This window comes from Salvelinus sp. IW2-2015, linkage group LG7 (assembly GCF_002910315.2).
Source record: "Salvelinus sp. IW2-2015 linkage group LG7, ASM291031v2, whole genome shotgun sequence".
Lineage (NCBI taxonomy): Eukaryota > Metazoa > Chordata > Actinopteri > Salmoniformes > Salmonidae > Salvelinus > Salvelinus sp. IW2-2015.
This window is the reverse complement of record NC_036847.1, coordinates 9,949,671-9,966,214: the sequence shown is the minus strand read 5'-3', so window position 1 is coordinate 9,966,214 and position 16,544 is coordinate 9,949,671. Positions and strand designations below refer to the sequence as shown.

The 16,544-nt window shown below is 42.0% G+C and overlaps 1 protein-coding gene across 2 annotated transcripts; it reads left to right on the top strand.

Annotated features, from left to right (window-relative positions):
• Positions 1-1,773: 1,773 nt before the first annotated feature.
• plod1a (procollagen-lysine, 2-oxoglutarate 5-dioxygenase 1a) lies at positions 1,774-16,072 on the top strand. Of its 2 annotated transcripts, XM_023990927.2 has the most exons (19): positions 1,774-1,946; positions 2,764-2,855; positions 3,041-3,171; positions 3,716-3,879; positions 4,690-4,802; positions 5,002-5,065; positions 6,900-6,997; positions 7,185-7,286; positions 8,198-8,329; positions 9,491-9,612; positions 9,867-9,971; positions 10,150-10,275; positions 10,554-10,695; positions 11,624-11,737; positions 13,584-13,649; positions 14,090-14,194; positions 14,311-14,457; positions 15,113-15,238; positions 15,536-16,072. In XM_023990927.2, exons 1-19 carry the CDS (start codon positions 1,853-1,855, stop codon positions 15,710-15,712), a joined length of 2,220 nt encoding a protein of 739 aa, XP_023846695.2. In that variant the 5' UTR covers positions 1,774-1,852; the 3' UTR covers positions 15,713-16,072. The 2 variants fall into 2 exon arrangements, with proteins under 2 accessions (XP_023846695.2, XP_070300519.1); XM_070444418.1 differs by lacking the exon at positions 15,113-15,238.
• Positions 16,073-16,544: the final 472 nt, after the last annotated feature.

Genomic DNA, 16,544 nt, shown 5'->3' with positions numbered 1-16,544 from the left:
AATATACGCTTACAACGCTGCACCTTGGTCTCCTTCTGACGACGGCTGTGACAACACCTGTCAATTGAAATGCATTCCAGGTGACTACCTCATGAAGCTGGTTGAGGGAATGCCAAGAGTGTGCAAAGCTGTCATCAAGTCAAAGGGTGGCTACTTTGAAGTATCTCAAATATAAAATATATTTTGATTTGTTTAACACTTTTTTTGGTTACGACATGATTCCATATGTGTTATTTCATAGTTTTGATGTCTTCACTATTATTCTACAATGTAGAAAATTGTAAAAAGTTAAGAAAAATCCTGGAATGAGTAGGTGCGTCCAAACTTTTGACTGGTACTGTATATACTAAGCGGTGTCAGAGGAAGGCCCAAAAAATKGTCATGTTCTCCAGTCACCCAAGTCATTCTCTCTGCTCTCTCTGCTACCGCAAGGCAAGCGATACAGAGCGCCAAGTCTAGGTCCAAGAGGCTCCTTAACAGCTTCTACCCCCAAGCCATAAAACTGCTGAACAATTAATCAAATGGCCACCCAGACTATTTACATTGACACCCCCCCCCCCCCTTTGTTTTTACACTGCTGCTAGTCGCTGTTTATTATCTATGCATAGTCACTTTAACACTACCTACATGTACAAATTACCTCAACTAACCTATACCCCCGCACCCCCTGTATATAGCCTCGTCATTGTTATTTTATTTTTTACTTTAGTTTATTTAGTAAATACTTTCTTAACTCTATTTCTTGAACTGAATTTTTGGTTAAGGGCTCCTAAGTAAGCGTTTCACGGTAAGGTGTTGTATTCGGCGCATGTGACAAATGCAATTTTATTTGATTTTAATAAAAATATTCAAAAACATGCATCCTGTTTGCAATAAGGCACTAAAGTAACAATGAAAAAAATGKGACAAAGAAATTCGATTTTGTCCTGAATAGAAAGCATTATGTTTGGGGCAAATCCAATACAACACATCATTAAGTAAGGTTACCACTTCATATTTTCAAGCATTGTGGTGGCTGCATCATGTTATGGACATGCTCGTCATGTCATCAGCAAGAGAGTATTTTGGGGGGAATAACATTTTACGGAATAAGGCTAAACACTGGCAAAATCCTAGAGCAAATCTTGGTTCAGTCTGCTTTCCAACAGACATTGGGAGACAAATGTACATTTCAGCAGGACAATAAGCTAAAACTCAAGGCAAAATAGACACTGGAGTTGCATCCCAATATGACATTGTATGTTCCTGAGTGGCCTGGTTAGTTTCGACTTAAATCGGCTTTAAAATCTATGGCAAGACATGAAAATGGTTGTCTAGCAATGTTCTACTAACAACTTGACAGAGCTTGAAGAATACAAAATACAAAAAAGTGCCAATATTGTACAATCCAGGTGTCCACAGCTCTTCGTGACATACCCCTAAAGACTCGCCGGTGTAATGGCTGCCAAAGATGATTCTTAACATGTATTGACTCGGGGTTGAATACTTATCTAATCAAGATAGTGTTTTATTTTTACAGAGTAGTTTGAGTAGATCTTTTTGCTTAGCCTATTTCTTTTATTTTCATGTTTGCCTGTGCCTGGTCGGCGGAGGTCTCACTTTAAAGACTAATGGTGCAGTAAGAATCGTGCACTTGATGCAGCTGTTCTGGCATACAGTGTCAACTAAAAACCAAATCAAGCATCTCCAAAGTGGGCTTATTTTACTGGGTTGGGCGGGGTTTTGTGTCTGATTGGTCTACTAAGTGTCAATCAAATCTGGAAACACTTTAAGTACACAACTTTTTGACTAAAATCATATGATATCGCCAAGGAAGTGTTAGGCTGATGGTTGGTGAAGATTTAAACCGAAAATGAGAGCTTTTTCCTTATTAATATTGGCCTGGATGTCCTTGCTTGTGGTTTTACCAGTGATACGTTGTAAAGAACAGCGAGAACTATCCGAAGGTAGGACAGCTCAAATAGCAACTAAACTTGCATTCCAACTTTCCATTTTAAATGTTGCTGAGTAATTAGCAATCCCGCTAGATATAAAGTTGGAGTCATGGAAGTCGCTATTCAAACGTTATTACATTGTAATTTGCATGTAACTCTCTCGGACTGATAAAAAGCAATTGCATTGCAGATACAAAGTTCCACCGGGTGTTCTCGAGAGTTCCATGCCGCTGACGTGGACTGGATCGCGTCTGATTTAATTCAGACTTGTGCCTAATGTTCTATTGAAAAAAAATACATGTCAAGAAAGATGCAATATAGGCCTACAATGCTTGATAGTATATTATGGTATGTTATGCGCAAGTGGCAGAGATCAGTTAACATTAGGTTACTTAATTTTAGCCTAGTCTAATATTTTTTTTCTTGTAAGAATTTTCTAGCTACTGTACACATCCTAATGTTTTTTCTCCTTCAGTTTAGCATAATGTTTACTGAGCTATAAATCAACATTGCATGTGTGCTGGAAATCTTTTTTTATTGATAGAGATTGATGGAAAGTATCACTTCACAGTTTTAAGAAAATACTCATTAAACATACACTAATGACATACTATACAGTATGCTATCAAAAGAGAGAAGGGGGAACATTTCAATGGTCAAGTAGACACATTTATACATTCTCAGAGACCACCTCTGGATATATTATCCAATTGAGCATGGTTGGTACAGACATTTACTTCAAGTTTTATGTGATTTTACATTGCACACACACTACACGGGCCAATTCTCGCATCAATTACATACTTCTATTGTTTTTAATTTCTTTCAGGCAACCTTTTAGTTGTGACTGTTGCGACCAAAGAGACAGATGGCTTCAGGCGTTTCATGAGGTCTGCCCGGCACTTTAACTACACCATCAAGGTATGGAAAGTTCTGACAAGATAAAACTAATCCAACATTTGTGTCCAGACAATGACTGGCAACCATTCACTCTCTCCCTCTGGAAAATATCAATACCTTAGTGAGGAAACAAGCCTTTTTCAAGAAGGTATCTATCTTTTTGTTGTGGAGAATGTGGTTTGCAGTTGTTCTCTTTGGGTTTGAAGGTGCTTGGCAGAGGGGAGCCATGGAAAGGTGGGAACTATATGACCGCGCCAGGAGGGGGTCAGAAAGTGCGCCTTCTTAAAGCTGGTTTGCAGGAGATGGAGGTAGACAAGGTTGTCCTCTTCATTGACAGGTAGCCTTCAATCTGCCTTCACTCTTATCAGCATTATTGAATATATTCACACACAAAATTCAGTGTACATCAAAATTCAGCTTGCCCAACGACTGGTTCAGCACTGGTCTTACCCCACCAGACATGCCACCAGAAGTCTTTTCACAGTCCCAAGGTCCAGAACAAATTCAAGAAAACGTACAGTATTATACAGAGCTAAAGTTTTCATGGAACTCCCTTCCATCTCATTATAGGGAAAGTGAATTTGGTTTCAAAAAACATATAAAGCAACACCTCATGGCACAACGCCTCTCCCCCATGTGACCTACTTGTTGTGTGTACTGACATGTATGTGTAACTGATAGATGCACACACACACACTAAATGTTAATGTTTTTAAAAACATGTCAATTGTAAAGTATTTAGTCTGTAATGTCTTTTTCGTTATGTGTCGGACCCCAGGAAGACTAGCTGTCGCCATTGGCGTCGGCTAATGRGGATCCMAATAAATCCCCCCCTGAACAATGAGGCTCATAAAGGTTCTCTTTTCGCTCACTCTGACCAGCTATGATGTTGTCTTCGCCTCCGGTCCCAAAGAGCTGCTGAAGAAGTTCCAGCAGACAAGACACAAGGTGGTCTTCTCCGCAGAGACCCTCATCTGGCCCGACAGACACTTGGAGGACAAGCACCCCCACTTCCGAGAGGGAAAGAGGTTCTTGGGCTCAGGGGGTATGTAAACACACTCCTCTTGATAACCTAGCAATGGAAGGGAGCCATTTTGTTAACCGTCAACAGCAAGTTGTTGTCAGTTTAACACTAATACTAACAAACACAGCTTTGCTTTTTAAACGTTGACATGCAACAGTCCAGTTCGAAGGTGTCTCAAGTCTCAGTCATTTTTATAAAAAGGAGGACATTGGGCCTAAGACATAGGAACTGGGCATGAATTCACCTGGCAGTTTATCCACTAAGGTTTGAGACTGTGAATGGCAGTTTTATAATCTTAATGTTTAAGTCAGCTGCTGAAAACCAGAGGGACCGAAGTCCAAACACGAATATGAAATCACACGAATTGGACCTCTATTACATTGACCATTTGTTTTAGAAATTCCGGTTCTACTGTTCAAACTTCTTTGTCAAATCAAATCAACTTTTATTTGTCACATGTGCCGAATACAACAGGTGTAGAACACACAAGCTCTTAACTAACAATGCAGTTTTAAGAAAAATAAGTTGAGTAAAAAATGTAAATAATTAAAGAGCAGCAGTAAAATAACATTAGCGAGGCTATATACAGGGGGTACCGGTACAGAGTCAATGTGCTGGGGCACAGGTTAGTCGAGGTAATTGAGGTAATATGTACATGTAGGTAGAGTTAAAGTGACTATCCATAGATAATAAACAGAGGAGCAACAGTGTAAAAAAGAGGGGGGAGGACAATGCAAATAGTCTGGGTAGCCATTTGATTAGCTGTTCAGGAGTCTTATGGCTTGAGGTTAGAACCCGTATCGTTCACACACGTGCTATCTTTGTCCCTAGGATTCATTGGCTATGTTCCTAACCTCAAAGAGATGGTTGCTGACTGGACAGGGGAGGACAATGACAGTGATCAACTTTTCTTCACCAAGATTTATATCAACCCAGAGAAAAGAGTAGGAATCTACCTCTATACTGATCTTGCTATGGTTCTTTAAGTGGTCTCTCTCAGAACTACCTTAGCACTTTACTATCTATGCATTTCTTCTTGGTATGAGTACTGTATGTGTATTATACTGTAACATTATATCTATGTAGTATGTTTCCTTATGCTGCTTTTGTGTTCTTAAGAAGTTATATGTTGTTTTTCTCCAGAAATCCATCAATATAACACTGGACAACAGATGCAGAATGTTTCAGAATCTTCATGGATCCCTTGGTGAGTTTTTAACAAATTGCACATCTCTTTTGGTCTTCGGGCATGTCTCGCCATTGTCTCCCACTTCACCTCTAGCCAACAAGTATACACATGTACTTCAACATTTTCGAATGAAAAGAGCACTGCACCACTGAAACCTGCTGACATCAGCTTTTAAATTCTTGATCCTCCCCCCTCCTGGGACATCAAAACGTCTGTTTCAGTTTACACTTTTTCCCGTTCTGTAAAGAGATGCTTGGAGAAGAAAAGAGGAAAGTGTGACCTCCCTCTGGTTTCACTTCCTGTCTGTGTTAGTCGTGATTGGCTGACTGAGGCTTTGATGAAGGTGTATGGGTGTGATGCAGGTTGTCATATCCTTAGGCTTTCTGGTTCAGCCGACAGACTGCTTTGAGCCTTTCTTCCCTCTCTTTTACTCTCTTTCTCGCTCCTCTCCCCCCCTCTCTTTTTCCTGTATGCCGCTGGCTGAGGCTGAGCTTGCGTTAGGAATTTATGAGTTTGTTGTGAGAGAGGGATGTGTCTGAGCTCACGTAGACCAGAGAGGGAAGGGGGMGGGGTCGGGCACAGCTCCTCCATGCTTTTTCCAGATGCTCCCAAAGCACAGGGCTGGATGTGTATAAACTTTTTAAGCAGCTGCAGTTAGGTGGGCGYGCTGAGTAAACGCTACATCCTACCAACTCTACAGCAACGGCTTCCTGTTAATAGCTATAGACTTCCCTATATTAGTCAGCTTCTTGAGAGGGACAGCAAGATCATGCTTGTTTRTGTTCATGTCTTAAAACCTACTTGAGGTGAAAAGGAGAGAGCCAAAATTGTCACAGCATCATTGTAGAACCCAGCCTCCCAGAGAGAGACATGCATTCATTCGCAAAATGTAGTGAGTGGTGACGTCACCGGTGGTTTGCCGGTTTCAACTGCAACGCCCCGCAGTTGCTAAATGTTTCTTTGGTGCAGGTCAGATTTGATTTTTTTGTTGTATTTTTAACCTTCATTTAAACAGGTAAATTACATTGAGACCTAGGTGTTGTTTATAAGTGAGCCCTGAACACATTAAATACAGAGTTTGTTAGTTTTGTAACAAAATCTGTTGAATTACTGTGTAGTGGAATCCATCTCCAATACATGATGTCCTGGGTGTATTGTATGTTTCAGTACTGTGGATTGATTAGCCACTGACTAGCATTCAGTGGCATGCTTCAAGTCTCTCTTGGAAGACCCGTGGCCGGCCAACAATTGGCAGGCTTTACTGACTTTATTGTCCCCATGTGGAAAATATGTTGCAGTGTCATGTACACGGTMATTTTTTTTAAATTTAACCTTTATTTACCCAGGTAGGCCAGTTGAGAACAAGTTCTCAATTACAACTGTGACCTGGCCAAGATAAAGCAAAGCAGTGTGACAAAAACAACAACACAGAGCTATACATGGGATAAACAAAAGTACAGTCAATAACACAATCGAAAAATCTATGTACAGTGTGTGTGTAAATGTAGTAAGATTAGGGAGGTAAGGCAATAAATAGGCCATAGTGGCGAAGTAATTACAATTTAGCATTAACGCTGGAGTGATAGATGTGCAGATGATGATGTGCAAGTAGAGATACTGGGGTGCAAAAGAGCATAAAAATAAAAATAACAATATGGGGATGAGGTAGTTGGGTGGGGTATTTACAGATGGGCTGTGTACAGGTACAGTGATCGGTAAGCTGCTCTGACAGCTGATGCTTAATGTTAGAGAGGGAGATATAAGTCTCCAGCTTCAGGGATTTTTGCAATTCGTTCCAGTTGTTTTGTCGCAGGACTGGTACTGATGTTACGGTTTGTGTGTTTGCGTACAGATGAGGTGGTGTTGAAGTTTGAGGACGGGCWAGTGCGGGCCAGAAACGTGTTGTATGATACATTACCCGTCGTTGTTCATGGCAACGGGCCCACCAAGGTAACCTTCCAAACTTTTGACCCTTTGACCCCTATTGACCATTGAAATGCTATTGACCATTGAAATTCAGACACAATAAATAGAATGTAAATGTAAGACCAAAAAATCATCCAAATATTTGGACAAAAGTAGGTAAGCAACAGTATCAGGAAGTGGTAAAAATAAAATAAATGTATTTTTGTTTTAGCTCCAGATCAACTACTTGAGCAACTACATCCCCACAGTGTGGACGTTTGAGACGGGTTGCAGTGTGTGTCTTGAGGACCTGCGGCCACTCTCAGGACTCAAGGTAGGTTGCCTGTCTGTTTATGTAAAGTATTCTGGTAATACACTCTTAGGGCGTATTCTCATTGAAGAGAGTTGTAGCAGAGGTATCGTGATGAAATTTCAATTTACCTAATATGTACATAAACTTTTCAATTGACATGAGCAACGGAATTTCATGTGCCTAGAGAACGTTCGGGGGATTGGCGATGGACATTCTTGCTTCGCAGCTTAAATTTACCGTAAATATCCCAGTATAGCCACCAGCCAGTAAGCATCCTTTTAACAAACTATTCAACTATGTAAGCAACTTCATCTTAACCAACTTTTCATCTTAAGCATATTACACTCTTGTATAATGCAACAATTCACAACCACGTGCAGAGTATTAAAGGGTTTATTTTCTTGTCTGTACACTCATTACATTTCAGGTTAAAAAAAGTCTTAAATATAAGGAACACATTTCAGCTGTTGCATTGCTCTGCCATTTAGATTTTTACTGTAGGAGCATTTAGCTTGAAGAGACCATTCTGTTGACATCTGACTGCTCAGATAGGGGTGACTTTCGAGCAAGGCTCGCCTGCGACCTCCGTAGCAGAAGTGACAAGTTTACATTACACTAAAAGGTCTAGCCGAGGTTATTTTCTCGAAACCTCTGTATCTCTCGTAGTGAGAATACACACTTAAGATGAATTGTAATACACCTGCGTCGGAAACGACACACACGGCCGACACGCAATTTATACCGGTGCGATTAATGGTCACCTGTGGTGTGTGCCAATGTCGCTTGATTGCAGGTTGGGTGACAAGATTCTCTGGGGGAATTGGATGAAAAGGCATTTGATTTTTATATGCAAGGTTTTCAAGTCGACTGCAATGTACATGACAATGACATTACATGATTATTTTTAATATGAGGTCTGTTTGTCTGTACAGGAGAGCGAATACCCACGGGTGGTTATTGGGATCTTCATCCAGCAGCCCACCCCCTTTGTCAGTGTGTTCTTTGAGAGCTTGCTCAAACTGGAATACCCAAAACACCGACTCAAACTCTTCATCTACAACCAGGTGAGAGAAACACATTTTATTACATAATACCATCGATCTAACATTTAAAGGGATACTTTGGGGTTTTGTCAATGAAGCCTTTTATCTACTTCCCCCCCCCCCCCCCCCAGAGTCAGGTGAACCCAGGGATACCATTTTGATGTCTCTGCATCCAGTATGAAGGAAGTTACAGGTAGTTTAGCGATTGTTAGCGCAGCTAGCTGTTACCTTAGACTTCTAGTCATGGCGCTATCGCTAGTTAGCAACTTCCTTCAAACTGCACCCAGAGACATAACAATTGTATCCACGAGTTCATCAGGCTCTGGGGAAGTAGATCATTGTAAGTAGATACAAGTATCCCTTTAATAAATGTGTATAATTAAATATTTTCCCTTTTGATTTGAGTAACCGTTTGGTGCTTGTATGAATGGAACACAGTGTTAGTTACACCGTTATCTCTTGTGCATTTCTCCCTCCGAATTTTTGCCAATCCACACATGTGCTCACATGCCTCTGTGTATAGTATAACGATGACGAGGAATGTGTCGGATCTGTGCAAGTACCAGTCAAGGGTCAACCGACTTAACTTCAGGGTCCGTGCATAAGATATGTTGACATGAATCAAAGTTGTATTACAACACTTGAAATTTGTTGTTGTTAAAAGTTGATGCTTTCATAAGTTATATTCTTCCAGAATTAATGGGAATATATCAAGAATTGAAGTAGAGAGGAGATTCAGCAACTCTTAGTGGACAATGGCAGTTTGGGAAAACCCTGAAGAAGGCCAAAAGCTGGAACGCGTTGGTTTTACTTTCATTAAAAAAATAAGTGTTTTTATTCACTTCCAATTTCCATCAAGAGTTGCTGAATCTCTACTTCAGTTTTGCTCCTCAATTCATAAAACCTTGGTTGGAGAGCGAGGTAGCGTCAGTATTCTCAGTGCTCCCTTCCATATTTATCAAGAATTGAAATGACAGATTTCATTGAACAGATTCCCATATCCCACATTGTAGCTCAATGGTAAGCACAAAAGGATTTGTTTAATTTCAACCTCAAACATCTGGTGGGCTGTAATGCTCTCATTGTAACTCTTTATTTTTCCTATGTGTGAATGTGACTAAGACTGTTACAGAAGCACAACAACTCTTGTCTTTGCTACTGTCCCACAATGTCCTCTTACAGGAGCAGCACCACAAGGTAGAGGTCAGCTCTTTTCTGAAGGACCATGAGAAAGAGTACCAGGATGTAAAGGTCATTGGGCCTGAGGAGAACATGGACAGGGTGGCTTCCCGCAACCTCGGCCTGTGAGTTCACCTTGGCTTTCTCTCTCACACTAGCTTTGGATGCGCACATACAACCTAGCTTGACATCATTCCCAAGTTTTTCAAAGATGTTCAGCATGTGACCTGGGGTAATTTACTGATTAGGGCCGCTGCCTTCAGCGCATACATGCACTGTATCAATCTGGGTTCAAATCCCTATGAAGAAAAAAACATGTTAGGTTTGGGACTGCCCCATAAATGTGTGTTTACTATGTTTCCTATTTTCTGGTTCCCAGTGATATGTGCCGACAGGACAAGGATTGCGAGTATTTCTTCAGCATGGATATCGAAGTGGTTCTGAAGAACAAGGACACCCTAAAGATTCTCATCGAGCAAAATGAGTAAGCAGCAATWAAATGAGCCTGTCGATTATGCCTGACCAGATTCCCGATCTTTGATGACGCATGCTATAAATGCTCTCCTAAAAATACTGGACACACGTGTATTTGGGTGGATACACTTTCGAAGCTCAGCTGGTTTTCAGTGCGACGTGATTAATCATCCCCTGTCACCCTTCAGGCCTATAATTGCACCCATGATAACCCGAGAAGGCCGCCTATGGACCAACTTCTGGGGAGCACTCAGTGCTGATGGTTACTACGCTAGGTCGGAGGACTATGTGGACATTGTGCAAGGACGCAGAGTGTAAGTTAMACACACATTATTTCCCATAACTGAATATACCAATATGGTCATTATGGAACAAATGTGTGTTTTATAGAGAGCTGATGTCTGATGGGTTTTTGTTATGACTCTCCCTGGGGGGGGGGGAGAAATGCTTGTTTCCTGCTGTAGGATCATATTTTGCTAAACTCTGCAACACTACTACAGCTTCCATGCCAGTACCATAGTCTTGTTTTAGAGAGCGCTTTCAGCACAATGTATGGGAAGCCTGTTCTAAATATCGTTTCTTGTCACTACAGTGGTGTGTGGAATGTCCCCTACCTGACCAAGGTGTACCTGGTGAAGGCCAGCCTCCTTCATGAGGAGCTCTCTGACTACGACCTCTTCAGCTCGGGCACCCTGGACCTCGACATGGCCTTCTGTCACAACGCCAGAAACAAAGTCAGTGTTGGAAAGCTATGATTGATTGGTCAAATGCTCCATTTCATTTTGGGTATAAAAAATACATGACAGGCCTCCAAGTGGCGCAGTGGTCTAAGGCACTGCATCGCGGTGCTAGCTGTGCCACTAGAGATTCTGGGTTCCAATCCAGGCTTTGTCGCAGCCGGCCGCGACCGGGAGACCAATGAGGCGGTGCACAATTGGCCCATCGTCGTTCGGGTTAGGGGAGTGTTTGGCTGGCAGGGATGTCCTTGTCCCATCGCGCACTAGCGACTCCTGTTGCGGGCCGGGCGCAGTGCACACTGACACGGTGTTTCCTCCAACACATTGGTGCGGCTGGCTTCCGGGTTAAGTGGGCATTGTGTCAAGAAGCAGTGCGGCTTGGTTGGGTTTCAGAGGACGCACGGCTCTCGACCTTTGCCTCACCCGAGTCCATACGGGAGTTGCAGCGATGAGACAAGACTGTAACTACCAATTGGATCCCACGAAATTGGGCAGAAAAAGGGGTAAAATAAAAATATAAAAAATTACTTAAGAATACTTTACTGTCCATTATCTTGCAGAGAACTTAAATGTGTCTTTATGCTCACAACATAAAGCAATGGGTCAGCTGCAGTGCAGCACCCCTTGGAGAAATTGTAGGAATTAAGTGCCTTGCTCCAGGGCGCACCGGCAGGCAATGGCATGTAGGATTCCATCGGAATTTATTCTGAAGTCTCGTCTTGCTCTCAGTCCTTCAGTGTCCAGTATCAGTCACGGGTGCTTAGGTTTCAAAAGATAGCAAAACTCTGATTAGAAGTGAGACACCCAAACAGTGTCGAACCCTTAGAAGTCCCCAAACTTAGGCCAGGTATCAAATATTTTAAAGTTATAGCTTCAAACTATATTATTTWAAAAAAAGTTAACGCCCTTTGCTTCAATTTCTCAGGGAGTCTTCATGTATGTTACGAATATGCACACCTTTGGTCGGATGCTGTCGACAGAAAACTACCAGATGAGCCATCTCCACAACGATCTGTGGCAGATCTTCGAAAACCCTAAGGTGAGAATTGGGTTGTCAAGTAGTCATTGGGGGGAAAAAACAAAGGCTCCTCTAGACTCAATTCAGGCCTAGACAGCATCATGTACCTCACAACTTTTAATGAGTTTGTTTGAAGACTAATTGCAGCACTCAGCTGCAGAAGAGCTTATTGCATGTCATTACATGCAAGTGTATGTTCTGCAGTGCTTTGCAACAGTAAGAATGCCATTGTCTTTTATATAAATCTGCTTATGTGGACACTTTGTATCTGTTCATGTGTTAACTTGTCTAATCACAATAAATATAGTAATGCATCTCTACACTGAGTATACCAAACATTAGGAGCACCTTCCTAATATTTAGTTGCACCCCCCTTTGCCCTCAGAACAGCCACAATTCGTTGAGGCATGGACTCTACAAGGTGTCGAAAGCGTTCCACAGGGATGCTGGCCCATGCTGACTCCAGTCTGATCGCCTTGAGATAGAAGCTGTTTTTCAGTCTCTCTGTCCCAGCTTTGATGCACCTGTACTGACCTCGCCTTCTGGATGATAGTGGGGTGAACAGGCAGTGGCTCGGGTGGTTGATGTCCTTGATTATCTTTTTGGCCTTCCTGTGACATTGGGTGCTGTAGGTGTCCTGGAGGGTAGGTAGTTTGCCCCCGGTGATGCATTGGGCAGACCGCACTACCCTCTGGAGAGCCCTGCGGTTGCGGGCGGTGCAGTTGCCGTACATGGCGGTGATACAGCCCGACAAGATGCTCTCAATTGTGCATCTGTAAAAGTTTGAGGGTTTTAGTGGCCAAGCCAACCTTCTTCACCACACTGTTTGTGTGGGTGGACCATTTCAAATCATCAGTGATGTGTACACTGAGGAACTCGACGCTTTCCACCTTCTCCACTGCGGTCCCGTCAATGTGGATAGGGGGGTACTTCCTCTGCTGTTTCCTGAAGTCCACGATCAGCTCCTTTATTTTGTTGACATTGAGTAAGAGGTTATTTTCGTGGCACCACTCTCCCAGGGCCCTCACCTCCTCCCTGTAGGCTGTCTCGTCATTGTTGGTAATCAGGCCTACTACTGTTGTGTCTTCTGCAAACTTGATGATTGAGTTGGAGGCGTGTGTGGCCCGTGGTTGTGGGTGAACAGGGAGTACAGGAGGGGGCTGAGCACGCACCCTTCTGGGGCCCCTGTGTTGAGGATCAGCGTAGTGGAGATGTTGTTTCCTACCTTCACCACTTGGGGGCGGCCCGTCAGGAAGTCGAGGACCCAGTTGCACAGGGTGGGGTTCAGACCCATGGACCTGAGCTTAATGATGAGCTTGGAGGGTACTATGGTGTTGAATGCTGGGATAGGGTGAGATTGAATATGTCTGTAAACATTCCAGCCAGCTGGTCTGCACATGCTCTGATGACGTGGCTAGGGATGCCGTCTGGGCCGGCAGCCTTGYGAGGATTAACACGCTTAAATGTCTTACTCACGTCGGCCACGGAGGATAGCCCACAGTCCTTGGTAGCGGGCCACGTCGGTGGCAATGTTTTATCCTCAAAGCCGTCGGTGTCCGATACGTGGCTGGTTTTCCCTTTGTAGTCTGTGATTGGAGACCCTGCCACATGTGTCTCGTGTCTGAGCCGTTGAATTGCGACTCCATTTCGTCTCTGTACTGACGTTTTGCCTGTGATTGCCTTACGGAGGGAATAACTACACTGTTTGTATTCGGCCATATTCCCAGTCACCTTGCCATGGTTAAATGCGGTGGTTTGCGCTTTCAGTTTAGCTTTCACCTGGATTCAGCTGGTCAGTCCGTGTCATGGAAAGAGCAGGTGTTCTTAATGTTTTGTACACTCACTGTATATTCTTCATTTTCCTCAGGATTGGGAGGAGCGTTACATCCATGAGAACTACACAAAGATAATGAGAGACAAACTGATTGAAACAGTGAGTACTTGTTTTTCTATCAAAGTATAATATTTCAATGCTCACTCAAGATCACTGACATTGCCTATTGCTGCATATAAAATGATTATGATAATGGCTAATAAAGGTGATAACCGAAGTTTCTTAATATATAATAATATATACCATGTAGCAGACCCTTTTATCCTAAGCGACTTACAAATCATGTGTGCATACATTTTACGTACGGGTGGCCTCGGAAATCGAACCCACTATTTCAAGTGTCATGCTCTACCAACTTAGCTACAGAAGACTATTTCCGGGTGGTCAAAGTCCAGTTGGCTACAAATGAAGACCACAATCTGCATGCTCAAAATATTTCTAGAATTTACTGTTTATGGAGAGAGTAGAAATTCCATGCCTATCTGCTATTCTTTGAAAATGCAAGGTCACTCAATTGTACTTTTTTTTTTTTCTCCCAGCCTTGCCCTGATGTATACTGGTTCCCGCTATTCTCTGATATCGGATGTGACCACATTGTTCAAGAAATGGAAAACTTTGGACAGTGGTCAGGTGGCCGAAATACAGTATGTATTTATACTCCTAAACCAATGTTGCCTACAATATTATCTTACCTAACAAACCTGTAAATGTAGTAACTTGAGCATTGTATCATGTTTTTATATTTTCTTATTTACTGAAGGACACAAGGATCCAGGGCGGCTATGAGAATGTCCCCACCGTTGATATCCACATGACTCAAATCAATTATGAGAAAGAGTGGCAGAAGCTTCTGTTGGATTACATAGCCCCAATCACAGAGACAATGTATCCTGGATACTACACCAAGGTATGGTTTAAAAAAAACACATTTGTACTCATTTTAGATGGATTTATGCACAGCTCAACAGAAATTCATATTTTCATTACTCTACACATTTTTCATGGATTTTAACTCCTGAATTATATCATTTGAACGTGAAGAACAATAGAGAAAATGCATAAATGATAAAGTAAAGTTTTATTTTACAATCCACGTTCAGCTGGTGGGTTGTTTGTGTGGTTATAATGGTACATCGTGGTTCTTGCTTTAGTAAGTCCCACAAAATGTAAATATTTCTGCAAATTTGTGCACCATTCTGTTACCTATCGCCACCTTGTGGCCTGATATCCGTTGATTTAGCCAAGTAGAGTTATGTTTGTTTATCTAAATATGTTTAAATGCACATCTCTCCTGTTATTTGATTAACTTTTGAATATTACTTTGTTCACAGGTTAACAATATTAATATTCTTATTTATGTTTTCAAAATGTAGAATTATACGGTATGCTGCTGATTTACAGTAGAATAGTCTACATTTATACAATTCATCATTCATTTAATTCAAATGCAACAGACGTGTTTAGTTATATTGCAAATATTTTTTTGAATAGAATCTTATTTATAGAACGGGGTCCCTCTGTGCTACCATGTTGACCCTGACATGCGTCTCTTCTCTTATCAGTGTATCTCTTACCTCAACTTCGTAGTGAGGTACAAACCTGACGAGCAGCCCCTGCTCACCCCTCACCACGATGCATCTACTTTCACTATTAATGTAGCACTCAACAGCAAAGAAATTGACTATCAGGTAAATGGGTATTAGGTGTCCAGTCCAGTAAGACACACTAAACTGGCAGGTAACCTAGACAAATACCCCTTAAGCCCTTGTTTTAGGACAGGATGCAGGTGTTCTGTCCTCTTTCCTGTCTCTTCTCTGGGAATGTATGCAGGAATCGGAACTCGCTCTTTCTTTTTCTTAGCTGAGGTTTCAACCAGGTGGTCAAGGGGCACGCGGCCTGTCCCGGCAGCCCTCCCGGCTCGTTTGTGAATGCTGCATGACTCTTTGCATCACTCTGGTATTTTCTGTCTGTCTCTCTCTTTGCAGGCTCAGTTTGACTTGGCGTTTGTAGTTAGATATAAGCCAGACGAGCAGCCCTTTTTAAGGCCACACCATGACGCGTCCACATTTACTATAAATATTGCACTCAATCAAAAAGTGCTTGATTACCAGGTGAGTGTGTTTGTGATGATTTACACATTGACTTGGGGAGGTGGCCTCTAAAGACTGGGTTGGACCAACTTTGACATGTGAACACTTGTAGGGCTACCCCCATGGTAATTGTAACACTTCTGGATGTGCCCTGATTTGTTATACCCTCAGTCACCTCTGTAATTCAAACCCTACATTACACTATTATTAACATCTATTCAAATTGGTTAGGATAACCCAACTACTGTATACTGTCATTTAGTGTGAAATTGGAACAGAAAGATCAGTGAAGTTGTGTATTTTCCTGAAATGTTGCAATCAAGTTTGCCAGTCAACTATTTTCAAGTAGGAATGCAAGTGTATGTATGTGCAGTATGTCTTCTGAAATGTTCTAAGCATGCAGACCATTAGTTGTTTTGTATGTTTTCATCACTGTTTGTTTCTATGAATACAATTATTCCAGGCTGAGTTTCCCAAAAACATCAAGATCATCTTTAGCATTAAGATACTCGTTCCTCCATCGCCCACCAATGGATTTAAGATGATCTTATTGCTAAAAATGGTCTTTGTTTTTTGGGAAACTCACCCCAGATTGTTTTCATCAGAATCATTTTGGTGACTCTCATTCTTTCTCCTTTGCACGTAAAAAAACGACCAACATTTGAAAGGCTTTTGAAGATGTGTTGTATTGCATCCGTGTCATTACCCTGCATCTTTCGAACTTGGACTAGAATAGGTGCATAATCTGGTTTGTTTTGAGAAGAAAGTGCTTTCCGCACAGTTACTGTTTCTCCACTGTTCACAATGTGTTATTCGCACATAGTTACAGTGGGGCAAAAAAGTATTTAGTCAGCCACCAATTGTGCACGTTCTCCCACTTAAAAAGATGAGAGCGGCCTGTCAT